Raw genomic sequence first — 27026 nt, forward strand, 5'->3', positions numbered from 1 at the left:
CTGATAAAGAAGAATGGACAGAGGGAACAATTATAATGATCCAATTAAGAAAATTATTTTAATTAAAGAATAAAACCTAATTTTTCCTTCTAAGTATCTTCTGAATAGACTCAATAGGCTGGCATTTCATTTAATTAACATTTGGGTATTTATTCTATGGCATTTCTTGTCCTAAACATTATGATCACCATGGACCATCCATCCTATCTAATAAAAGGGTAATATGCAAATTAACCATCACTCTGCCACACCACAAGCCACACCCACCAACCAATCAGGAGTGAGTATGCAAATTAGCCCAACCAAGATGGCTGCGGCCACAGAGCGAGCAGGAGGCTTGCGTTTCCCTGGCAATGGAGGAAGCCAAGCTTTCCATACACCCTGGCCTGCCTTGGCCTCCACTCAAGGCTACAAAGTTTCAATTATAGAAGATAAATAAATCCTAACAAAAATAGCTGCGGCCACAGACCAAGCAGGAGGCTTGGCTCTGCTGAAGGCTACAAAGTTTTAATTATATAAGATAAATAAATCCCAGATACCAGGGCCTCCACTTGGGTTGCCGGGTGTTGTGGCTGGCCTGCAAACCACCACAGGCCCCTTGACCAGCCCGCCCCATGCCCCAAGGGAACCTCCACCCTGATCCAGGACACCCTTCAGGGCAAACCAGCTGCCCCCCTCCCCTGTGCACCAGGCCTCTATCCTATCTAATAAAAGAGTAATATGCAAATTGACCATCAAGATGGCTGCCCCCATGTGGTCAAAGATGTCTGCCCCCATGTGGACACAAGATGGCAAAACAAAACCTACATACATGAAATTAGTCTTTCATGTATGTAGGTTTTGTTTCAAATTAGTGATCAATATTTAGCTTCTTTTAAATGCAGCAGGAGAGGGCAGTTGGGAGGGACCAGGCCTGCAGGGGAGGGCAATTAGGGGTGACCAGGACTGCATGGGAGGACAGTTAGAGGTGACCAGGCCTGCAGGGGAGGGCAGTTAGGCATCAAACAGGCTGGCAGGGGAGTAGTTAGGCATCAATCAGGCTGGCAGAGGAGTGGTTAGGGGGTGATCAGGCTGGCAGGCAGAAGCAGTTAGGGGGTGATCAGACTGGGGGCAATCAGGAAGGCAGGCAGACAAGCAGTTGGGAGCCAGCAGTCCTGGATTGTGAGAGGGATGTCCGACTGCCCATTTAGGCCCGGATCGTGCCTATACAGGCAGTCAGACATCCCTCGAGGGGTCCCAGATTGGAGAGGGTGCAGGCTGGGCTGAGGGACACACCCCCTGTGCACGAATTTTGTGCACCGGGCCTCTAGTACTATATAAAGCCTGATTTTTACAGTTTAGTTTAAACTGAAATGTTCATTAAAAGATAGATAATAACCGTAAGTACAAAGGACTTTTAAGGTCTAGTGCAGTGGTCGGCAAACTCATTAGTCAACAGAGCCAAATATCAACAGTACAATGATTGAAATTTCTTTTGAGAGCCAAATTTTTTAAACTTAAACTTCTTCTAATGCCACTTCTTCAAAATAGACTCGCCCAGGCCGTAGTATTTTGTGGAAGAGCCACACTCAAGGGGCCAAAGAGCCGCATGTGGCTCAAGAGCTGCAGTTTGCCGACCACGGGTCTAGTGTACTACCTTATTTTATATTCAAGTAAATTATGAAAATAAAGTTTAGGAAGTAACACTAATGTTACCTTGCAATATGAAAATCACTGCTTCTAATTAGAACAAATATTGTCTCTTAAAGGTACTCTTGATCTAATAAGCTTTTCTTTTTATGCATAATTATTGTGAGAATCCTTCTGTTTGTAATCACAGTTTTTCAGAAGAAAAATAATATAAAGCAAACTTCTAGAATTTGGCAACAATTTCTGCTTTTCAAAGCAGGTTTTCAAGTTTTCTAAAACATTTCCCATATTGGAACAGCGTTTTTGTGTGCATAATTTAAAACAATAAAGAGCGTTTGAGGCCCTCCATTATTTTTGCAGAAGTTCTACTTTTGAAACAAGAGAGTCATGCGATTGCCTTTACAACAAGCTTCCCATCGCTGCCGTTTCTGTGAGTGGGAGCAGTGCCTCCCTGCTCACAGCTGGAGAGCGGGCAGGAAGGCCAGAGGGTGCTTTCTTCCGCTGAGGGAGGACAGCGATGCTGCCAGGCTTTCCCACATGTGCACGCGATTCGATCTGTTTCCAGGAGGACAGAGCATTCCCAGAGCTGTGCTGCTTACAGTGTGGGCAGCTGAGGGCGCTAATGATCCCAAACTGCCACCAAGATTGTGGTAACGCTGCCTGGCTGGAAACGGGAGTCCCGAGGGGAAATACTCATTTTTTATTTCTTAGATATAAATTGACAGCCTAGTACACGGCACACTCTGTCGCTAACCTCATTATCTCTGATGTGCAACCACCTTCCAATGGTCTCATTTACCTTCAACACCAAAGGGGTCGATTCTAAGGAAGTGTGCTTTACTGCTTAAGAATAGACTTCCTTAGTAAGATGGCGTTTTTATTCATACCTGGGAGGGTTAATGTTTTTCAGGTTTAGAAGCCTTAACAAAATTCTAAGTCTTTCATGTATGTAGGTTTTGTTTCAAATTAGTGATCAATATTTAGCTTCTTTTAAATGCACATGACTCAGTTTTAAATTCCATAATGACTTTAACAAGCACACAGAACAAGAGTGAAGTAAACATGCACATAGAACAAGAGTGAAAGTATGACATGCACACAGAACAAGAGTGAAGTAAGCATGCACACAGAACAAGAGTGAAGTAAGCATGAACACAGAACAAGAGTGAAGTAAACATGCACACAGAACAAGAGTGAAAGTATGACATGCACACAGAACAAGAGTGAAGTAAGCATGAACACAGAACAAGAGTGAAGTAAGCATGCACTTAGAACAAGAGTGAAAGTATGACATGCACACAGAACAAGAGTGAAGTAAGCATGCACACAGAACAAGAGTGAAGTAAGCATGAACACAGAACAAGAGTGAAGTAAGCATGCACACAGAACAAGAGTGAAAGTATGACATGCACACAGAACAAGAGTGAAGTAAACATGCACATAGAACAAGAGTTAAGTAAACATGCACACAGAACAAGAGTGAAAGTATGACATGCACACAGAACAAGAGTGAAGTAAGCATGCACACAGAACAAGAGTGAAGTAAGCATGCACACAGAACAAGAGTGAAAGTATGACATGCACACAGAACAAGAGTGAAGTAAGCATGCACACAGAACAAGAGTGAAGTAAGCATGAACACAGAACAAGAGTGAAGTAAGCATGCACATAGTGTGCAGTTCTTCCCTGTCCAGGTGAGTGAGTTTAGGTGTGTTTAGGCCAGGGGGTCGCTTTCTCCTGTTGTGGGAGAACAGTGATGCTGCCAGGCTTTCCCGCCTGTGCACGCGATTCGATCTGTTTCCAGGAGGTGCGGTGACAACAACCATGTCACCACTGCAGGTTTCCTCCAGTTCAGGATAGGGACATTGCCTGCATCTCACCCTCCCTCTTTTCCAAAGGAAATACTTAGTTCCACTCTCCCATCAGAGGCCACTTTTACTTCCTCATGAACTTTATGTAAGTGGAATTATAGAGTGTGCATTATTTAATCCTTGGCTCCCCTTACCCCCTGCACCGTATTTGATGTCTATGACATTTACCCATGCTGTTGTAGGTTTATTGATAATGGCAGTATGTGCTGTAAATATGCTACCATTCCATGGTACAGAATATATAAGTGACTTGACTGCTTATGGGCATTTGGGTTTTCCCAAGTTTTGGTTGTTAAGAACAATGTTGTTGGCTCCAGTTCCAGGCAAGATGGAGTAACACTCCTCCCTCTCACTCACTGAATGAAGCTACGGCACTTGGAGAGAGGCAGATTGGGGAGGAAGACAAGACTTCAAAGTAGCACCCAACCAGCAGTACGCTTACCAGATACAAATGAAATGAATGTGAGTTTATAGATTCGATTTACAATGCCCCGCTCACCTGTGAGTTGGACATGCATAGATCTGTTCCTGGTCGGCATTAAAAAGACTCTGAGAAAGAGCCAACAGATACGCCAGCACCAGGCTGGCCATGGGTGGCACATTGGGACAGATTGGAAGAGTATTTCAAAGTCTGGAACCTTACATGACAGTGGACACACAGCTGTGTTACAACCTGCAGCCTGAACCTAACCAGGCTGTTGGCTCTTTAAACAAAAATGGGGTCATTCCCAATGGGATTTAAACATGCAAATATACACACACACATAATATAAAAAATACATATAATTTGGGTAACACAATCATGCCACTGTGCATAATGACAGATTAATTTAAACTTTTTTTCCTTATATTTAAAAAATATTCCCGTGAGTCATTATATCAGAGGGCACATGTAAAATAATATTTAGTAGAAGTTTCAGTATTTCACCATGTTAACTGCATATAAACATGTTCATATGTATAGCCTCTTTACAGATCAAGGAAATCCTCCACAATTATGGTCTGCTACAGGCTTTTATCACAACCACTACTGAGTTTTAAAAATGTTTGTTCTGCATCTATCAATGGGATATTAAATTTTGTCTATTTTTTAAAGATAAGATACTGAGCTTTTCACATATTCAATGTCCCACTATAATAAAACCAACTTGGTATTATTTTGTTATAATACTAAGTTGGATACACAATAATTCCTTATTTAAATATTTTGGCATCTACTTGCCAAGAAAAAAAATGGAACTGTGTGAGATGATGGATGTTTTAATTGTGTTAATGACTGTGATGAGCATTTCACTTTATGTAAGCATATCAAAACATCAGGTTGTAAACTTTAAATATTTACAATTTTATTTGTCAATTATACCTCAATAAAGCAGGGGAAAAGAAATCAGATAAAATACTACTGATGCCATGAAATATGTAGGTACACTGAGAACTAAAAATAATTGTTGAGAAAAATCAAAGATGACAAATAAATGTAGACATATACCATGTTTATGGATTGAAAGACTCAAAATTGTTAACATGACAATCATTGCCAATTTGATTTATAGTTAAACATAATTACACTACAAATCCCAGGATATTTTCTCTAGAAATTGCCAACTTGATTATAAAAATTAATATAAAAATGTGGAGTACACAGAATAGATTAGACACTTTAGAAATATATGAGAATATTTAAAATAGATAAACACAATTTAGAGACTGAGGAACCAGATTTCTAGATACACTATAGAGCTGCATTGACCAGGTGACATTGGCATAAGAATAGACTTTATAATAATACATGTATAATACAGAAGTAGACACATGCATATACGGTCAACAAAGTCGCCAAAGTACTTTAATGAGGAGAGGATGATTTTTCCAACATACTGTGCTGGGAATATTGGATGTACATTTGGAAAAATATGAGCATTGTCCCTTACCCCACTTGTTATACACAATTTAACTAAAGAATGTCAAAACTACAAAAAGGAGGAAAGTATAGGCATCCAAAGATTTATTAGACGGGAGACAGAAAACATGAATCATATAATGAAAAACTGAAAGCCCTTGCCAATGTGGCTCAGTTGGTTGAAGCATCATCCTTATCAGGTTTGATTGCTGGTCAGGGCATGTACCTGGGTTGCAGGTTTGATCCCTGGTCAGGGTGCATATGGGAGGCAACAGATCAGTGTTTCTCTCTCACATTGATATTTCTTTCTCTCTCTCTAAAATCAATAAAAGCATATCCTCTAGTGAGGATTAAAAAAAAAAAAAGGACAACACACTTGGAAAACATATTTGCAAAAGGTACATGTGATAAAGGGCTTTTATTCAGAAAATAAAAACATCTCTTATAAAGGAAAAACAAAGGAATATAAACTAATTAAAACATGGCCAAAGTTTTGAACACACATGTCAGAAAACACCATTTATAAATAGTCAAAAAGCACATAAAAGTGGTCATGATAGCCCGACCAGTGTGGCTCAGTGGTTGAGCATCAACCCATGAACCAAGAGGTCACGGTTTGATTCCAGGTCAGGGCACATGCCTAGATTTTGGGCTTGATCTCCAGTAGGCAGGAGGCAGCTGATCAATTATTCTCTTACATCATTGATGCTTCTCTCTCTCTCTCCCTCACCCTTCCTCTCTCTGAAATCAATAAAAAATATATTTATAAAATGGTAAATATAATTAGTCTTCAAGGTAATAAAGAATAAAACTATAATAAAATAGCACTACACATCTACACTAATAAAAGAGAAACATGCAAATTAACCATCACTCTGCTATACCCACAAGCCATGCCCACCAGCCAATCAGGAGTGAGTATGCAAATTAACCCAACCAAGATGGCAGCTGGCCACGGAGCTGGAGCAAGCAGGAGGCTTGGGTTGCCCAAGCAATTGAGGAAGCCAAGCTTCCCGCCCTGGCTGGCACTGGCCTCCGCTCAAGGCTACAAAGTTTCAATTATAGAAGATAAATAAATCCTAGATACTTGCTTCCAGCTGGCCCTGGTCTCTGCTCAAGGAGGCACTGAAAAAAAGAAAAAAAAAGAAAAAAAGGAAGGGCTGGGACCTTGGATCGCAGGAGGTGATCAGGCCAGGATGGGACAGTAGGGGCCACTGGGGGTAAGCAGACCAGCAGGGGGGCCAGTTGGGGGTGAGCAGGCCATCAGTGGGGGTCAGTTGGAGGTGATCAGGACAGCAGGGGGAGCAGTTTGGAGTGAGCAGGCCAGCAGGGGGGCAGTTGGGGGTGATCAGGCTGGCAAGGGGGGCATTTGGGGGCAAGCAGGCCAGCAGTGGGGGACAGTTGGGGGAGAGCAGGCCGGAAGGCAGAATGGTTAGGGGTAATCAGGCAGGCAGGCAGGCAGGTGATCGGCTTGAGCCAGCAGTCCCAGATTGTGAGAGGGATTTCTGACTGCTGGTTTAGGCCTGATTCCTGTAAACTGGCAGTAGGACATCTTTCCAGGAGTCCCAGATTGGAGAGGGTGCAGGCCGGGCTGAGGAACACTCCCCCCTCCATGCATGAATTTTGTGCACTGGGCCACTAGTGTAATAAATAAAACTATAATGATAGATCACTGCCCATGTAATCCTACTAGTATATAATAAAAGCCTAATATGCAAATTGTCCCCTTGGACTGGGAGTTCTATCACTCCCTATGACGTACGCTGACCACCAGGGGGCGGTGCGGAACATGGTGGGCATCAGTGATGCGGTGCTGGCAGCGAGTGGCAGTGGAGGCACTGCCAGCCCCAATGAGCCCTGATGAGAGTGGCACTGCGGTGGGATGGTGGAGCAGGTGAGGGGGCGGCACCAGGCCAAGGAGGGGTGCCTGATGGGCCCTGATGAGAGTGGGGCTGCGAGACTGGGGGCACGAGCTGTGGCCTGATCTCCGCAGGCCACCCCGAGGGACAACACCCGTGCATGAATTTGTACACTGGGCTTCTAGTAAGTTATAAAGACTGACAATACTAAGAGTTGGCTGGGATATGAAATTATTGGGACTCTTGTATATTGTTGGCAGGAATGAATTATGATACAGCCTCTTTGAAAAATAGTCTGGAAAAATTATAGTCTGACGTTATTTTCCTCCAGAGAGCATGACATAATTTTTCTAGTTAGCAGGAAGGTTATGGAAAGATCATCGTGAGTTCATCATGACTGGTCTATTCCAGGTCACCTCTCACAGCCTGGGCTCTATCTAAAGCCTCTCCCTTTTGGAGCTGTGCATTTTACAAATACAGTCCGAAATGTGTTCATTTCCACCATTATTAATGTTCTAGTACTTTCTTTAAGGGACTCGGAATTAAAAGTTGAACATAACTAACAGTAATATCTGTGAAAATTATAGCAAAATTGGTTGTTTTATGGCAGTGGGGAAGATGATGGAGCCACTAACATGCTTTTGTTTTCAATCTTCTCTACTTTAGATTTTGAAATTTAAAGATATTTATCTTCTCAAGCTCTTTCTGTAGGCTACATCAGCCTACCCACAGATTTTGTATATCATTAATGCAATCACCTCTGACTCCTGTTAGCCTCTGCAGTAGGGCCAGAGTGCATTCTTACCAAGAACAATGGGAGCAGAGAGGGGACTGCTGGTCATATGGTGGACATTAGAGAGGATGTAGGTAGAGCAATTACACACAGCGCCTTCTACATTTGCCCTGAAGAAGGAACTGGCTGTTCCAGATGTAAGTGGTAGGAAGGGGTAAGATGAGCTATACTTTGAGCACGACATGTGTTAACGTAAAAAAACATTGAAACCTGTAAAGAATTTTTGTGAGTTTATTTGAGCCAAACTGTCGACATATGCCGGGAAGCAGAACCTTAATGAATTGAGATAATGCTTGGGAGAATGGCGGGTTACATCTGTATTTATACATTACAATCAAAGGAAGGGACATAGGTGGGTTACATGAAATTCATTGGTGATAAACTAGAGAGGCGGGAGAAAGCAAAGCGGGGAAACCCCTGGGATTGGATAAAAAGTAAAACGATGGACACATACTTAGGTGGGTGCAGGAACAATTAACATGATAACAATGAAGGAATTTGTGGTATCTGTCCTGGCACCTGCACATTTGGTTGTGCCTCAGGGGCTCCAGAAAAAGGGAAGTTACAAGTTACCCAGACATTTCAAGGGTATGTTATCATAGATGCAAAAAGACAAACAGGCTCAGTTAAGGTAAAGGTTGACCTTGTCAGTGAAGATACCGGCCTAGGACGTAACTGCCCACCATCACTGCTTTTAGTTACAGTTTAATTTCAGACCATCCTTTGTGGTGACTTTAGGTCTCTGAGTTTGCAAGACGGCCATGCAGGCCTCCCCTGAGCTGTCAGGTCAGCATGTGGCCCCTTTCGTCCACACATGAATCCTTGATTTCATAAGGACAACACCAGGTAGAAGTGGAGAGAAAATGATGGGTATCTATAGTTGACGAGTCTGAGAAGTAGTCTGGTGTCATATTTTGCAAGTGACTTGATTCTTATATAAGTTGGATCTTCTCCCACCTTCACGAGGATTCCCTTGAGATGTTTACATAGGAAGGTGAGTATAGGAAGGTTTAGTACTGGTTACTCATGCCAGGTTTGCTTAGCACAGTGACTTCCATCCAGGTGTATTGAATTAATAAACTGTAATTCCTCAGTGATGGAATTCAAATAGAATCTATAACCTTTCTGTGACATTGACCTATGATATTCTTGGAGGGGTGTCCATGTCTGCACATAGTTACAAAGGGTGCCCCTATTAAAACTCCCCAAATCTTTAGTCTGTGGCACTGTTTTCTTCCTCTTGACCTGACAGCCCCAGTTCACTGAACTTCTGGGCTCTCAGCAAAGGACATCTGTTCAGCTGAGCTTTTTGTAATTGGCATGTTAATTAAAAATGACTTTATGCTTTTAGCATTTTGTTTACTTTTCATGATACATATGGGCCCATGGCATTTCACAATGGGTGTTGTCTGCAAGATCTCAAACACAAGTCAACAAAGCAAGTTTTTAAGGATTGCTTTGAGCCTTCAAGTCTGCATGATGTCACCCAGAGTGCGTTCGTTCACCTTTCTCTGGCCAGATATTCTGGGATTTCCTCCAGGATGAAGATGAGCTCAGTGGGGTTCCTACATCTGTCACATCTGGGCTGTCTCAGTGTAGCCCAGCCAGGCGTAGAGTCGGTGTGAAGGCTGCAGCTTTCGTAAATGCCACAGCTGCTAAGATTCGGTAGCCAAAGGCATGTCACCCAAGTCCTTACTTTTGAAGCAGAATTCTGGAAGAATGTTTTTTATTACTCACACTAACACCAACCACAAAATAACCAGGACAAATTTACACTAAGCTAGAAAGCAGTCAGCATCTTGGCAGAATGCAGGAGGGTGACCCCAGTCCTTCCTTTGGGACCGTGGCTTTCAAAGAGATGTGACAGATAGCTTGTGAGACAGATAAAGGCATAAGTAAGGACAGTAAAATGCGAGGCAACAAGAACAAAATGGCAGTGAGCCTGGCTGACATCTACGGAACCTGTTCGGGGTTTTTCCTCTGTTTTATCCCCCATCCAGCCCCTAGCAGAGGGGTTGTCCATCTTTGAAAGTTCTGAAGATTGGTGGGAGGAGGAACTAAGGTCTAAAATAGTTCTCTTTCAGACAATGGGTATTGGAAAAGTGAAGAGCAACATGTTTTATAGACAGACATAGAGAGATGTCGATGCAGACATAGGTGTAGTGTGGGTGTGGTCGTGGATGTGTACGTGTAGCATTTCCCAATAGCCTTACACTTTCAAATTTAAACACAATGTTTAATATTCCAACATGGACAACCTATCAGGGCCCAGCTGATAATATTTAGTAAATGCTTTACATTTACTGACTTAAGCCCTCACAACAATCGCAGTTGCTATTGTTATTTCTGCTTCCCGGATAACTAACTGAGGTACAAGGAAGTGAGATAATGTCCCAGGGTCACCTGGCTGCTGAGGCCTGGGTGGAATTTGAAGCCGGGCTATGGTTCCAGGCCCTGCCTCCTACCCACTCAGAACTGTATCTTGAGTAATCCCTTCTAGAAATGCCATCTTTTATGTTAATGCTAATATTTCAAACTTTGGAAGCTGTAGGTAAACTTAAGTGACCCACACATTGATTTAAATATGGCACAATTTTGTTTTATTTAGTCTGTCTGACACTGTTATATTCCTTTATATATCACTTGCATTATTTAATATTGAAAATGCCTAAAAGCCCTGGGTCCACAACAAGATTCTACATTTTAAAAGAGCAATACTTTGTTTTTCCAATTACAGTTGACACACAAAATTGTGTTAGTCTCAGGTGTACCACACGGTGATGAGACATTTATAGTTCAAAGTGAGCATCCCAAATGAGTCTAGTACACAGGGAGGCAACACTTTTTACTTCAGAAACCTTGCAACAGCCCTGGCCGGTGCAGCTCAGTTTGGTTGGGCATTGTTCAGTACACGGAAGGGCTGCCGGTTCGATTCCTGGTCAGGGCACATGCCCAGGTTGCAGGCTCAATCCCTGGTAGAGGGCATGCAGGAGGCAGCCGATCCATGTTTTGCTCTCACATTGATGTTTCCTCTCTCTCTCTCCTTCTACCTTTCTCTCTCTCTCAAAAATCAATAAAACATATTTTTTTTATAAAACAAACAACAAAATACCTTGCAACAGCACTCAGCTTGCTGTCTTGCATTAGACAGAAAAATAAATATCTTTAACTGATTGAAAACAAAAACAGGCAGCGAATGGCTATCTCAGTAGTTTTCTTAAGGATTGAAACATGAAATGGATTAGGAGGTCCAGGCCCAGTCACAGCTGCAATCCAGCCTTCCTGGCACACTTCTGCAGTCATTACCCCTCTCCGGACCCTCGGTTCCCCACACTGACACTCATGAACTTGGCTCTCGGAACCTCTCAGCCAGTGCAGCTGGGCTGAGGGACTCTGCATAATGTTGCTTACCCCATGGTTGCAGGTGATTTAGACAGTCTCAGGTAAATGTGAGTGGCACAGCCTCTGACTCCCTCCCCAACTAAAACTCACTCATTGGTACCCAGGGCCTATGGGTCAGCGCAGAGGGACAGAGCTAAGACAAGTCCATGTGCTGGGGGCTAATTCCAGCAGGTCATAAATGCAAGAAGTTCATCAAAAGGTTGGTGGATCTTGAGGCTTCAGCAGGGCTGAAGATACATATTATTGCCTGCTGGAATAGCTGAAAGCATTTCCCCAAAACTAAAGATTTGCATATATTATTGCCTGCTGCTTGAAAGCCGAAGGCAGTTCCCCCAACCTGACAATGCCTACTGTATACCAAACCTTACCTTTGATACGTATATCTGCTTTGCTTTAGGGCAATATCCTATCTAATAAAAGAGTAATAAGCAAATTAACCATCACTCTGCTACACCCACAAGCCACGCTCACCAGCCAATCAGGAGCGAGTATGCAAATTTTAACCCCAACTAAGATGGCTGCGGCCACTGAGCAAGCAGGAGGGAGGCTAGGGTTTCCCTGGTGATGGAGGAAGCCAAGCTTTCCGCACACCCTGGTGGGCCCAGGCCTCCACTCAAGGCTACAAAGTTTCAATTATAGAAGATACATAAACCCCAACAGAAATGGCTGCAGCCACAGAGCTGGAGAGAGAAGGAGGCTAGGGTTGCCCCTGGCGATGGAGGAAGCCAAGCTTTCTGCACATCCTGACTGGCCCAGGCCTCCACTTAAGGCTACAAAGTTTCAGTTATAGAAGATAAATAAATCCCAACAGAAATGGCTGCCCCATGGAGCAAGCAGGAGGCTTGGCTCCACTCCAGGCTACAAAGTTTCAATTGTAGAAGATAAATAAATCCCAGATACCAGGGCCTCCGCTTGGGTCGCCAGGTGGCGTGGCCAGCCTGCAAACTACCATAGGCCCCTCGCCCAGGCCACCCCATGCCCCAAGGGAGCCCCCACCCTGATCTGGGACACCCTTCAGGGCAAACCAGCTGGCCCCCACCCATGCACCAGGCCTCTATCCTATCTAGTAAAAGAGTAATATGAAGATTGACCATCACTCCAACACACAAGATGGCTGCCCACATATGGTCAAAGATCCTGCCCCCATGTGGACACAAGATGGCCACTACAAGATGGGCAACAAAAGAGGGCAGTTGGGAGGGACCAAGCCTGCAAGGGTGGGAAGTTGGGGGCGATCAAGCCTGCAGGGGAGGGCAGTTAGGAGTGTGACCAGGCTGGCAGAGGAGGGAAGTTGGGGGGGACCCAGGCCTGCATAGGGGTGGGCAGTTAGGGGTGACCAGGCTTGCAGGGGAGGACAGTTAGGGATGACCAGGCCTGCATTGAAGGGGCAAACAGGCTGGCAGGGGAGCAGTTAGGCATCAATCAAGCTGGCAGGGGATTGGTTATGGGGTGATCAGGCTGGCAAGCAGAAGCAGTTAGGGGCAATCAGTTGGGAGCCAGCAGTCATGGATTGTGAGAGGGATGTCTGACTGCCCATTTAGGCCCGATCTCAGTAGGATTGGGCCTAAATAGGCAGTCAGACATCCCTCAAGGGGTCCCAGATTGGAGAGGGTGCAGGCTGGGGTGAGGGACACCCCTCCCCCGTGCACGAATTTCATGCACCGGGCCTCTAGTATGTTAATAAAAAGCTAGGGGCCCAGAGATTCAAAGAACTTGGTTACTATAGCTAAGTCTCCTCTGGCTCTCCAAAATGCCTTCCAAATTTATATTTATAGTCCCTTTATTAATTTACAAGCAGCCCCTTCTCCATATTCCTGAACCCTTCTAGATGCTGAGAAACACCCTGGCACCCACATGTGGGCCCCGCTGACCTCAGGAACCTCTCCTGCCGCCTGCTCTTCTTTGCTTCGTGCCTTACCAATGCCAAGTGGAGAGGCCTGCCCCATCTCCTTTCCCACCTCGTGCCCTTGCCTGTGCTGTGCTCTCATCTTCGCAGCCCGGGCAGGAGGCTGCCTTTCAGATCCCAGCATGGAAGCGCTCTCTCTGAAGCCTGCTCACTGCAGGCAGACTCCTCTCTCCCTCCTGGTTCCAATCTGCTTCTGTGCTGGGCACATCACTTCCTTCACCTGTCACTGAGAGCGACCTTCCTTCAGCTAAAACACAGGCTGCTTAGGTGAACCCAGTCTTCCGCTCCCCGTCTCTGCCCGTTACCGAGGGGTAGCGTGAGGTGAGCACAAGTCCACCTGATCCAGGGGACAGGTTGCTGTCAACATTTTAAAAGTTAGCTGGTGTTTTACATAGAAATATCATGAACCGGAAAATTCTTGCAACTGTGGTGGGTGTCCTAGTTTAAATAACACATCCATGTTTCAGTTCTGTATTGCAAACAATGAAGTGGCCGTTTTCTGATAATCCATGTTCTCCTAAGAATTAGCATTGACTTGGTTTGATGTCCGGTCTTTCTCAAAATCCTCTTGGTGCCCTTATGAGCAGTTCATTTGCTGGGGCATCTCCGCAACCCGTTCTGTTCTAGAACACCAGCCAGCATCTCCCTGGAACCACCAGTGTCTGCCAGCCCTTCCCTCTGAGGGGGGCAGTGAGCCTGGGGGTAGCAGGACCAATTTTATTGTTACTTCTTATACTCTAACACTTTTTAAAAATGTATTTTTATTGATTTCAGAGAGGAAGGGAGAAAGGTATAGAAACATCAATAATGAGAGAGAACCATTAATAGGTTGCCTCCTGCATACTCCCTAGTGGGGATGGAGCCCACAACCCAGCATGACTGCCATTGAACCTGAGACCCTTCCGTCCACAGGCAGACGCTCTATCTACTGAGCCAAACCAGCCAGGGCTACTCAAACACTTTTGAAACCTTTATCATAAGATGCACTTCTATTTTTATTTTAGTAAAGAAAGAAAATACATAGCACAACTGATTGAATACAGCTCAACTTCTGTTTAATCAAGTTTCTTAGAAAGTATTTCATGATGAAAAAACTGGATTTGAAATCATTTGGGGTTGAAAATGTCTTCTTTATATATTTTCTTTAATATTCTTGGCAGTTACTTTTTCCAAAATCTTGACTCATACGCTTGAGAAATGGAATACGTAGAAGGTAACAAATAAAATCTAAGGTCCTCTTGACCCCTAATATTTTCTCCTCTTAACACAAAACACGACTGCTCGAAATTCATAAGGAATCACAAACACGTGTTACTCAGTGATGAGATGCATGCTTCCATCTTCCAGTTCCAAACTAGCATTCAGACATGAGTTGAATGCCCTCACCCCCTGTTGTCTGTGTCCATTGGTTAGGCTTATATGCATGCATACAAGTCCTTTGGTTGATCTCTCCTCCAGATGAATTTTTAAAGAACATTAGAAGAACTGGAAGGCAACACAGCATATTGGCATGTTTATCCATGTCACACCTGCTTGCGTTTCCAACTCCTGTTGAATTGGGAAGTAGAGGCAGGTGCTCCTGGCTCCTCCCAGCCAGGTGCCCAGAGCCTATTTCTCTGAGCGACACTTGCCTGGGTTCCCCATTCTAGCGGAACGGCTTTGCTCTGAGATCACTCCTGAAGTCAGCCACGCCCAGTGAGAAGTCAGAGCCCACTGAGAATCGGCATTAACTGGCTAGTGAATATTCCTTTGGGGAGGTGTTGTGTATCCCTAACACTTATGTATATGAGATGGTCATTATCTTCAGCAGACACCACGTGTTTTTTACCCTACACAGTTTCCTCCTGCCCTGCTCTCAACACTTGCCTTCTTCATCCGTGCCCAACCGCATCCCTCTCCTGGGCATTCGCTCCATCTAGAAAGTGTGCGCCTCTCAGCTGGATGCTCCTGAGCACAAGATGCAGGAGCCAGTCAAGCAGGAACATGTACAAACGGGAGAAGGCTTCCTGGGCACGCAGTTCCGAGTGGAGGTGTGCACTTGGCACTTCTGTCCTAGTAGGCAGGTATACAAAACTGAACAGCCATGTCAACATCTTACTTTGTGCTCTATTTTCCCAGTTCACAGGGATCCATCTCACCATTTCCATTCCCATGGCACCTAAAAGAAACAAGGCAACTTACGGTCTTCACAGCATGGAGGATTAGTCATAGGTGGTAGGCTCTGGGTAATGATGGAATCTAGTACTAGGATTTGAAAATAAACACAGCTATTTACTTGACAGAGTGATAATTCGGAAGCTACAAGAATATGTTCTACATTTCCCCCACATTATCAAATGCTAAGTACAATTCTCATAGTAGCCAAGTTTTTGGGCTAAGACAACTCAGGAACTTTTATCTTTTATTATTTTGACTAATTTTGCTGTAAAACAAAAGGATACATTTCTTTATTTTTTAAGGATACATTTGTTTAAATAAGTTAAAAATTTTTAATGCACATAAAAATTTCCAATAATTCAAATCCTAATAACTATTTGTTCTAGTACCACACATATGTATTTTTTCCTGAGAAATTGATATTGCCATGTGAAATTCATGAGATAACAAAATAACAATTTTTTCAAAAGAATAAATTCAAGTAACAGGATGTGAAGATAATATAATGTCTATCTGGAATTGCAGGAGAGATCTAAAGTTCAAGGATTTCATTACTGGGGTATGTTATTTTTACTGCACATTTTCATGTTAAACATTGTACCTTAAATGCCAAGTATGTTGGTTCTCACCTCACAGGTTATTCTGGTTGGAAATAGTACAAGCTTTCTCAAAGGAGGGCTGGCAACTTAATTGAAAAACAGGTTAGCCTGGCCAGTGTGGCTCAGTGGTTGAGCATCAACCTATGAGCCAGGAGGTCATGGTTTGATTCCTGGTCAGGGCACATGCCCAGGATTGCGGGCTCAATCCCCAGTGTGGGGCGTGTAGAAGGCAGCCAATCAGTGATTCTCTCTCATCATTGATGTTTCTATCTCTCTACCCTTCTCCCTTCCTCTCTGAAGTCAATAAAAAAATATATATTTTTAAAAATGGAGAGTTTATATAAAGAAAGATGCTCATGATAGAGAAAAGAAAATAGATTACATTAAATATATAATTTAAAAATTATGTAGGAGGTATAAATGGATTCCTTGTCTCAGATTTATTAAGGGTTAATGGTTGGATGTAAGGAGAAATTCTATCTGAAGTTAGTATAAGGCAGCCTTTTACAAGGGCCTGTATATTCAATGGCCGGCTCCCTTGTGCAGTAGTGAAGTCCCATCCAGTGGAAATCACGTGTCAGGAAAATGATGACGGCATCCCAGACCACAGCCTAAGTAAATGGTGTCTCTGGTTCTGCTGCGAGTTCTAGAACCTCTTCCTAACGTTGCTTCTACACTCACACGAGGTCAAAGCCGGGCCTTGGCTCAGGGGAGCTTAGTTCTTGACAGAGCTGGTCAATGTTTCACTTTTGCTGACGAGCAGATTTTGTTGTACTTTGTTAGGTCATCTCTTTTCTCATTCATTACACCCTAATGACTTTCTTTCTAAAATTATAGAAACAGTGCAGTCCAGTTCGATTTTATTTACCTCTTACTTGTGAGGCAATGTCACTGATTTCTCGGCATGTGAATGTTGTGTTTAGATGATAAGAATCGAATCCTGCTGTGATTAAATTTCACTAAACAGTTATTGTAACTGTTAAAAGTGTACATGCAATTCCCGTCTCCTTTCTTTACTCCGGTGCCTGGTTTTTCAGAGACTATACTCAGGGCTGGGTTGAGAGCTTAGGGATGACGGGGACACTGAGGCAGGAGGGAGTGGAGGGTCACTACCCGAGTGTGGCGTCTTCAGCTGTAAGTTACTTCAGGGGCCTCCATTTCCAACAGCATAAACTTGCCTGGTCTTTTAAGGGCCATTTAAATACTGTCACTGGACTGAAGGGATCCATTTACCCGTGTGCATCAACCCCCAATAAGACCTGAACAGCAGCCATGGCCGGTTTGATGTCCCTCTCCCTCTCTCCCCCACCTCCCTTCCTTCTGAATTCTCTAGAAATCAAAGGAAAATATACTGCCATTATTTATTTTGATATAGAGTGAGGATAGGGGTTGAGATTCATTTTTTTTCCATGGAAATATTGTTATATTTTATTTTCTCACTTTAAAATTTTAGCCATTTTATTGCATATGAAATTGTTTCCAATTGTGGTTTTAAACTGGATTTAATGATTAAAGATATTTAACACTTTTTATTGTGCTTATTGGTCATTCCCACATACACACACAAAAAAAAAATAACAACACCAAAAAACTAAGACAGAGCCAATGCTTAAACATAAAACCCAGAGCCATAAATCTTCTAGAAGAAAACACGGAATATTGTTATGACCTTGCTGTCAGGGGTGGCATGTGGCAGGAGGGGCCGCTGGAGCTGCTGTCTGTTGCTTGTGTCAGTGTCGAATGCACCGCCAGCGTGGGGAGACCTGTGCCCGTCTCCTAGAGTTAGACATACACTTACCCCAGGACTCGGTGTTTGCCACCAAAGTAAAAAAGAAATGAATCCACAAGCAGTTTTACAAGAATGTTCATAGCAGCCTAAGTCTTAATAATAAAAAAATTGAAAAACACAAATATTCATCAACAGAAACATGAACCAGCCTCATGTGCTTCGTTGATTCAATGGAATCCTACCCAGCTATAAAAAGTAACAAACTGTTACATAGAACTCCAGGAAGAACCTTGCAGCTATGCAAAGTGAACAAAACTAGAAACTAAAAAAGACATACACAGGATTGTATAATTTCACTTAGTAAAATGCTAGTTACAAAGAAGCTACAGTGCTAGAAGTTAGGACATGATTATTTCTGGGAAGGGGTGTGATGGAAAGCCTGTGAGGGAACTTTCTGGGGAATAATTTCTTATATGTTTTTATTGTTTTAAGAAAGAGGGAGACAGAGGAAGAGAGAGAGAGAGAGAGAAACATCAATGATGAGCGAGAATCACTGATTGGCTGCCTCCTGCATGCCTCCTACTGGGGATCAAGCCTGCAACCTGGGCATGTGCCCTGACTGGGAATTCAACTGTGACCTCCTGGTTCATGGGTCAACGCTCAACCACTGAGCAACACTAGCCAGGCTCCGGGGTGATAATTTTTTATCATGTTTTGGGTGATGGTTACAGATGCATACAATTGTCAAAGATCATGAGACAGAAAATGTAAAAGAAGTACCTTTATTGCATGCAATTTTATTCAAATTAAAAATAATGTTGGCTGAAAGATCACTTATAAAGGAATTAGTTGCCCTGCCGGCGTGGTTCAGGGTTCGAACATTGATCTATGAGCCAGGAGATCTGAGACAAGGGCACATGCCTGGGTTGCAGGCTTGATCCCCACTGTGGGGCATGCAGGAGGCAGCAGATCCATGATTCCCTCTCATCATGGATGTTTCTCTCTCTCTCTCCCTCTTCCTTCCTCTCTGAAAGCAATGAAGATATATATTAAAAAATAAAGGGGTTTAGTTAGGGAGGAGCCTTAATTCAGGTGACTGATGTTTAATGCCTATCAAAGTCAAGGTCCCTTGGCACAACTGTGAAGGTGGCCCCTTTCCCTCCTCCCCTCCAGAGAAGGAATGAAGGCAGGAAGGCAGGAAGGAAGGAAGGAAGGAAGGAAGGAAGGAAGGAAGGAAGGAAGGAAGGAAGGAAGGATGAAGGCAGGAAGGAAGGGAGGAAGGAAGGAGAGAAGGAAAGAAGGAAGGAAGGATGAAGGCAGGAAGGCAGGAGGGAAGGCAGGCAGGAAATGACTAGATTTCGTCCCTTTCTCTTGCTCAGCGCACAATGAAGGAGCACTTGCTGTCCCTGGACCCTGGCACCCAGGACAGTGGAAGCAAGTCCAGTGCCTCACAGCTCCAGGGGATGAAACTGATGTGAGGTGTCAGGTTCCCGCAGCCCACACGGAGAGGCTGATGTCTGAGTAGGGTGATAATGATGATGGAGGAAGCAACTTGACGATTTTGGACAAAAGAGATTAAGAAATTCTTGTGAAGGTGCAGATAAATTACCTTTGCGTATTACTGTCTTTTATTCTGTTATTTTATGTAGAAACTAGAGGCCTGATGCATGAAATTTGTGCAAGAGTAGGCCTTTGCAGCCCCAGTTGCCTTGGCCCTCATGGCCCCGGCCCTGCCCCCCGCCCACTGGTCATTCTGGAAGGTTGTTCTGCCATCCAGTCTAATTAGCATATTAGCTCTTTATTATATAGGACTAAAGGCCCAGTGCACAGATTCGTGCACCAGTGGGGATCCTTGGCCTTGCCTGCACCCTCTCACAATCCAGGACCCCTTCGGGTTTTCAATGGCCCGGTGCATGGATTTGGCCTGATCCCCACAGGTCAGGCTGAGGGACCCCACCTGTGCACGGATCCATGCACTGAGCCTCTAGTATACATATAAGATCTTTGCTTAATCTCTTCCTGCCCTACCCTCTCCCCCTTCCCTCTGAGGTTCATCAGTCTGTTCCATGTTTCCATGCCTGTGTATTGGTCAGTGCACATCGTAGCTACCAGTTGAACGGTTGAACGGTCGCTTAGGCTTTGAATAAAATTAGTTATGGTTTAAAAAAATCGAATGGATCATTACAATTACTTTCAAAAGGAAAGTAGTTTTGGCTACAGTGTGGAGATTGGAATACTGTACACACTGCTCTTACAAACCCAAATGAAGCCACCTGGAAATCTGACTCCCAGTCAGCACTTCCCACACAGAGGGGAGGGCTTGGCCTTCACTCCTGCATATGGCCAGTGTGTCCCCTGGACATCGGCTAACGTTGAACATCTGCTTTCTGCTTCTGTTGAAAGATGTTTCTTTCGGAGTGCCAGACAGCGGGCCAGTGGCTGGGACTCAGTGTAAGGCTCTCGCGGGCTCTCCGTGAGTGAGGGCAAAGCCAGGGAAGCTGTGGCACTGGTTCTTCCTGAGATTGTGGCACACAGGGAGGCATGGTTTCCAAGGCATGGCTCTCCAAATCCACCAAAAAAACACAAGTAATGTTCTACGGCATTCATCCCCCAGGAGTCACTGTCAACTGATACTTCTGAATCTGAATAAAAACATAAGTAATGGGCAAGGTGGGAACCCCACATGTGGCTGAATTACCGCGGTCCTGGCATTGCCCAGTGCAGTGTGCGCTCATAGGTGCTCCGTGAAAATGAAAAACCCACGTGACTTACTCTTTATTAATTTGTTTATTTGATTAATTTCTAACTATAACAACTTATTGTTCATCATGTAGAACAATTGGAAACTTACTACTTGATGTCAAAGACCATATTGAAGAAGAAAATGAGCTGCTGTACATTATGTGACTTGAACATCCTCATTCTATGCCATGATGTATGAAATCAGATTCATTATCATTTGATTGTTTTGGTCATACATGGGCTGGAAGGTCCTATTACGTGTTTTGATAGGAATAATTGGAATACTAAGTGGTGCAGTCTTTTCTGCGTAAGCAATCTGTTTTTCTGTTCATGTGTTTAATCATGTCCTAACGTGTGAAAACACCCTTTTACATGGGATAACTGAAAGCGCTGTGGGGACAATTAGTAAGATACTTGTTGGTTTTAATTTTTTATATGTATAAACATTTATTTAACATCTAGACGGGCCTGTATTCACTCATTATGTTCACAATTTGAATTTAAATACAGTAATGACAAACAGATGACAGACACAGAAAACAAGTGGGTGGACAGTCTATGACACAGTCCCAGAGAAAGCATGTTGGCCCAGTCTTCACTGACACACGGGAGCAGGTCTAATTCCGCCTCCTGTCTCTTAACTGCTTTTTATTTTACAAGATGGACGGACACCTGGAAATACTGTGTGTGTTGATATAAGTGTAACTAAATTATTTATATATCTGTTAATTCTTCTTAAAAGCTGCCCTGGAACTGGGTTTCAAGACCCTGCTTGCCTGGGAGGCCCGAGCCGCCTGCCTGTGTGCTGTGCTGCGCACAAGGGAACCGTCTCCCACTGTGAGCCGTCAGCTCTGGGCCACTCTCCCGCCACCCTGGGGTCACCCTCCAGGCTTGCTGACTGTCAGTGCAGTGAATTAATTCACAGTACAGGATGCTACATAGCTGAGTACACGTTGGTTCATTGGATCAATCTAACCTTACATTTTCTTGCAGGAGGATGTCAGATATAAGTATTTGCAAAAAGAACTACAAAAGGAATGGAGAACTTTCAAGGTATGCTACTATATATTACAACAAACTGTGGTGGACTAGTTAACTAAACTAGTGATAGTCTTTTCAGAGCATGACTATCAAGGGAAACAAAGTAATTACAATAAATGACGTTAAAGAAAATATTCCTACTGAAAAATATATTCATTAGTTCCTCATAGCTGAGCACTGGCTCACAGAAGACATAGGAAATCAATTTGTTGTGACCACGTTTTCGCTCTAATGTGAGAGGGAAGCGCATGCGTGAAGCAGGCACTGTGTGCTCAGTGACTTACACGTGTCACGTCCTTTGCCCGTGACCTGTGACGATTGCTCCCCTTATTTGATGGAAGCGGAAGTTGAGGACTGGACAGATGGAGCAACTTGTGCAGGTCACACAGTGAATGGAACCTGCATTTGCCCCGTTTCCAGCCCAGGGAATTCTCTGTGTGTGTGAAGCTCTGCCAGGGCCATAGGGTGGGAGGGCGGTAAGGACATCAACGTCTTTCTCCTGTGATGTGTGAGTCCCCCGTGATGATGTGTGAGTCCCCCGTGATGTGTGAGTCTCCCGTGATGATGTGTGAGTCTCCTGTGATGATGTGTGAGTCTCCCGTGATGATGTGTGAGTCCCCCGTGATGTGTGAGTCCCCCGTGATGATGTGTGAGTCTCCTGTGATGATGTGTGAGCCTCCCGCGATGTGTGAGTCCCCCGCGATGTGTGAGTCCCCCGCGATGTGTGAGTCCCCCGCGATGTGTGAGTCCCCCGTGATGTGTGAGTCCCCCGTGATGATGTGTGAGGCTCCCGTGATGATGTGTGAGTCCCCTGTGATGATGTGTGAGTCCCCCGTGATGTGTGAGTCCCCTGTGATGATGTGTGAGTCCCCCGTGATGATGTGTGAGTCCCCCGTGATGTGTGAGTCCCCTGTGATGATGTGTGAGTCCCCCACGATGTGTGAGTCCCCCGTGATGTGTGAGTCCCCCGTGATGTGTGAGTCCCCCGTGATGATGTGTGAGGCTCCTGTGATGATGTGTGAGTCCCCCGTGATGATGTGTGAGTCCCCGTGATGATGTGTGAGTCCCCCGTGATGTGTGAGTCCCCCGTGATGTGTGAGTCCCCCGTGATGATGTGTGAGTCCCCCGTGATGATGTGTGAGTCTCCTGTGATGATGTGTGAGTCTCCCGTGATGATGTGTGAGTCCCCCGTGATGTGTGAGTCCCCCGTGATGATGTGTGAGTCTCCTGTGATGATGTGTGAGCCTCCCGCGATGTGTGAGTCCCCCGCGATGTGTGAGTCCCCCGTGATGTGTGAGTCCCCCGTGATGTGTGAGTCCCCTGTGATGATGTGTGAGTCCCCTGTGATGTGTGAGTCCCCTGTGATGATGTGTGAGTCCCCCGTGATGATGTGTGAGTCCCCCGTGATGTGTGAGTCCCCTGTGATGATGTGTGAGTCCCCCGCGATGTGTGAGTCCCCCCCGATGTGTGAGTCTCCCGTGATGTGTGAGTCCCCCGTGATGATGTGTGAGTCCCCCCCGATGTGTGAGTCCCCGTGATGATGTGTGAGTCCCCCCGATGTGTGAGTCCCCCGTGATGATGTGTGAGTCCCTCGTGATGTGTGAGTCCCCGCGATGCGTGAGTCCCCTGTGATGATGTGTGAGTCCCCCCGTGATGATGTGTGAGTCCCCCCGTGATGATGTGTGAGTCCCCGCGATGTGTGAGTCCCCTGTGATGATGTGTGAGTTCCCCATGATGTGTGAGTCCCCTGTGATGATGTGTGAGTCCCCGCGATGTGTGAGTCCCCCGTGATGATGTGTGAGTCCCCCGTGATGATGTGTGAGTCCCCTGTGATGATGTGTGAGTCCCCCCGTGATGATGTGTGAGTCCCCCCGTGATGATGTGTGAGTCCCCGCGATGTGTGAGTCCCCTGTGATGATGTGTGAGTTCCCTATGATGTGTGAGTCCCCTGTGATGATGTGTGAGTCCCCCGTGATGATGTGTGAGTCCCCCGTGATGATGTGTGAGTCCCCCCGTGATGTGAGTCCCCCGTGATGTGAGTCCCCCGTGATGATGTGTGAGTCCCCCGTGATGATGTGTGAGTCTCCCGTGATGTGTGAGTTGGAGGAAGTTAGGGTAGAGAGGGTACACTGCCTCAGGCTCTCCAGCTCCGGCAGAGTGGAAACTCCCTGCCTGCGGGCGTCCTCATGGGTCACATCCTCCCCCCTCCTCCGTGGCCAGTTAGCGCCTCCTCCAAGATGCCCAGGGCAGGACCCTGTGGCCATGGCCTCGCGTGTGTCTGTGCGTGTGCTCAGAAACAAAAAGGGTCAGTGGGAGAGTGAGGCTCGGCTGAGATGCCTTCTCCACGGTCCAGAGGGAAACCCCAGCGTGATGACCAAGACAACCATTAGGCGGCACCTGGGTTCGCCTTCCTGGCTGAGGAGGTAGAAGGTGGACTAGACGCCACAGCTCCAATGGGACGTGGAAGTGGCAGGCAGAGACGTTACGCAGGACATTTAATTTAGAGCGAGCCCGCTCCAATGCCTCTCACACACCAGACGAGGGGACTGGTTCTCCCAGGAGCTCCTGGCGGGCTGGGCTGAGCCCCAGGGGCCGCCCTCGCAGGCCCACAGACTGTGCTGGTCCCCGGGGCCAGGGAGCAGGTGGGGGCGCAAGAGAGCCCCCGAATGCGTACCTCTGTTCAGGAGAGAGCAGCAAAACAGAGGGGGTGGCTTCCCACGTCAAACACCCCCTCCCATGGCCTGGAGGCGCCCTTGCAGAAGGTGTCTGCTCTCCTGGGCAGCCCCCACCCACCCCAGTCACCACGGTTCAGCTCCCACCAGGGCTCTGCTTCGCTCCAAATGTTACAACTTACTAAACAACTAAGACTAAGTCTGTTGTTGACATACGTAGCATTTTTCCTTTTAAATTCTAGCTTTATCTAAAAATGTGGCCATCTCTTTAATCCCATACACAAACATTTAAAAGTAAATAATATTTTCATACTTTCCAATTTCCCTTAAAGGAAACCAAATCTGGTTTTAGAATTTTGCATGTGACTTTATACGAGTTTTGCCCCTGCCAAGATCGCCTGCCCTGCGGAACCTCTAACGGTTCTCTCTTGTCTGAAACACCTTCGACTGAATCACTGCTATTGCGTGTTTCATGACTAGACTGTCATCCCACACGGGACAGAGACTGACAGGCACAGGCCTGTCTCGCACGGGGACTCAGCGATGACGAAGAAAGAAGGCAGGAAGGTGTACATACCGCCAGGAGGTGTTTTCTCTGCTGGCATGGCCCAGCAGGGAGGTGCCATGACTTTGTTGATGTCACCCCGATTTTATGGGGAATCCCTGGAAACTGTGGGCCTTGAGGGCCTTCACTTAGCTCTTGTTTCTTTAATTATTTCCTGTGGTCAGACACCGACTCAGAAAGTGATTGGTGAGCTCCTGGCTGGTTGTGCGAGACTCAGATTTGTCGGCTTTAATGAGGGAACCACTCATGAAGTCACACCTGCGGCTCCTCGCTCACGTCCAGGCCTAACATCTCGGCTCTGCCACCTGTGCAAGCGCCTGCCGCAGGAGCTCTTGTGGGGAAGCCCCGGCGCCTAGCGTCCGACTGACCCTGCAGGACGCCTGTTCCGGCGCCAAAGTCGCTGGGGTCTGAGCTTTTGTGTGTGACTCGCCCTCCCTCCCCAGGGTTCCTTCCTGAGCATCATGCTTCCACATAAATCCCATGTGGGCAGCCCTGAGTCTCCCTCGTTCCTCTGAGATCCTCACATCCCAGTTTCCCACCCGGAGTGTGTCGTGCAGTCGTGCTGGTGGCCCGCCCAGGGCAGACAGACAGTTAGGGCTCGGGTCATCCCGAACTATCATGAAATGCTTTGTTCACGTGTCTCCCTCTCGTCTAAAGCATACTTTAAGGTTCTTGCAAACATAGTAGCATTAAACACATAGACCAAATAGTGTTAAATTGAATATAGAACTGGAAAAACATGCTCTATAAATCCAGTTACAATTTCTCCTCACATCCTTGTTTTTGAAACGTCAAAAAACTTAGCTCCATTGAGAAATAATTAATAAATACGAATTTTTGAAGAGTTTTTTTAAATAGAAATTGTGTATAAATCATATCTTCTATATATTTTGCTTAGGTGAAAAATTCTATCTTTACAAGTTTTAAGACAGATTCCCTTTTTTGTTTTTCTAATTGTTTTTCTATGGAATTCCTGCCATTTATGGAATGATAGGTTTTAAAGTTTAAGGGGTGACTGGATTAATTATCTTTAATTGCCCTGTCTTTCCAGGATAAGACAGTGAGAGACTCCTTGCATTACAACGGGATTGTTCCAGGCTTCGGCAAATGGGACCACCACTGGATGAGCATCCCAAGGAACCTCAAGGACACCCTGGTCACTTATTAAAGACACCGGCTCAAAAAGCTGGGTTTCCGCATGGCTCCATTTCTGCTTAGTTTGTCTTTTGAATTCACTATGATGGTCTCCATTCAGGCCTGTAGACACGCTTCCTACTGACTCACTCATATAAAGACCTTCCTCCTCATATATTTACACTGGACAATGGAATTGTTCAGTTCATTTTTTTTATGAGGGCCTTGTATCATAAAAAGAGGTAGAAATATCTTCCATAACAAATTTTATGGACCAAACATTTTAAAATAAGTTCTGTGACATCTGAATCCCAATAAGCTTCTAACTGAAGTGTATCTAAAGTAAATACCATGTTGTGGCTCATTAGATTAAGTATAAAGTTGAAAGCAGAATAGGAAGCTTATTGTTGCCTTTTCAAACCTGTAAAACAATACAGGTTTTCACCATCTAAACTCGTTTGCAAAGCACAGGTCATTTCCTGTGCGTTCTGCAGTGTATGTAAGATCTTAGTCAGTTTGGGCTGCTGTCACAATGTGCTGTACACGGGGGGGGGGGGGAGAGGGGTGTGTGTGAGGGGGGGTATCTACAGCAGAAATGTCTTCCTCACAGCCTGGAGCGGGGAAGGCCAACAACCAGACCCCAGGATGGTCATGTTCTGGTGAGGGTGCTCTTCCTGCATAGCCGCCTGCTCCTTCTCCTGTGAGCTCACCCGCTGGAAGGGACCAGGCCACTCTGTGGGGCGTCTTACGAAGAGGAGCACTGATCCCATTCCTGCGGGCGCCACCCTCAGGACCTCAGCATGTCACAACGACCCCCCTCCCGACACCAGCACATTGGGCATGGGGGATGGGGGCACAGACATTCAAACCATTGTATCTGCAAATAGAATTCCTACCCAAATTTTTAGAAAAAAGTATTTCATGAAGTCAGACTTGCACAGGACTCTAAAATAGCCTATTTACAAAGGTGTAGCTGTATAGCTCTTCCGTCAATATCATCGCCATTTTGATACATTTCCTCTGGTGG

The 27026-nt window shown here is 45.4% G+C and overlaps 1 protein-coding gene across 4 annotated transcripts in view; it reads left to right on the forward strand.

The window, feature by feature from the left end:
* CNBD1 (cyclic nucleotide binding domain containing 1) overlaps positions 1 to 26072 on the forward strand; it is a 222372-nt gene extending 196300 nt beyond the window's left edge. For 2 of the 4 annotated variants that reach the window (XM_028137827.2, XM_028137830.2), the window contains 2 exons: positions 21581 to 21640; positions 25917 to 26072. In XM_028137827.2, the coding sequence (XP_027993628.2) occupies positions 21581 to 21640; positions 25917 to 26033 (177 nt within the window). In that variant the 3' untranslated portion in view covers positions 26034 to 26072. Of the gene's footprint in view, positions 1 to 3817; positions 3963 to 19224; positions 19399 to 21580; positions 21641 to 25916 lie in introns of those variants that run through there. The other 2 variants (XR_008554555.1, XM_028137828.2) reach the window with 2 other exon arrangements.
* The last annotated feature ends 954 nt before the right edge of the window (positions 26073 to 27026 follow it).

Source organism: Eptesicus fuscus, chromosome 19 (genome assembly GCF_027574615.1).
Source record: "Eptesicus fuscus isolate TK198812 chromosome 19, DD_ASM_mEF_20220401, whole genome shotgun sequence".
NCBI lineage: Eukaryota > Metazoa > Chordata > Mammalia > Chiroptera > Vespertilionidae > Eptesicus > Eptesicus fuscus.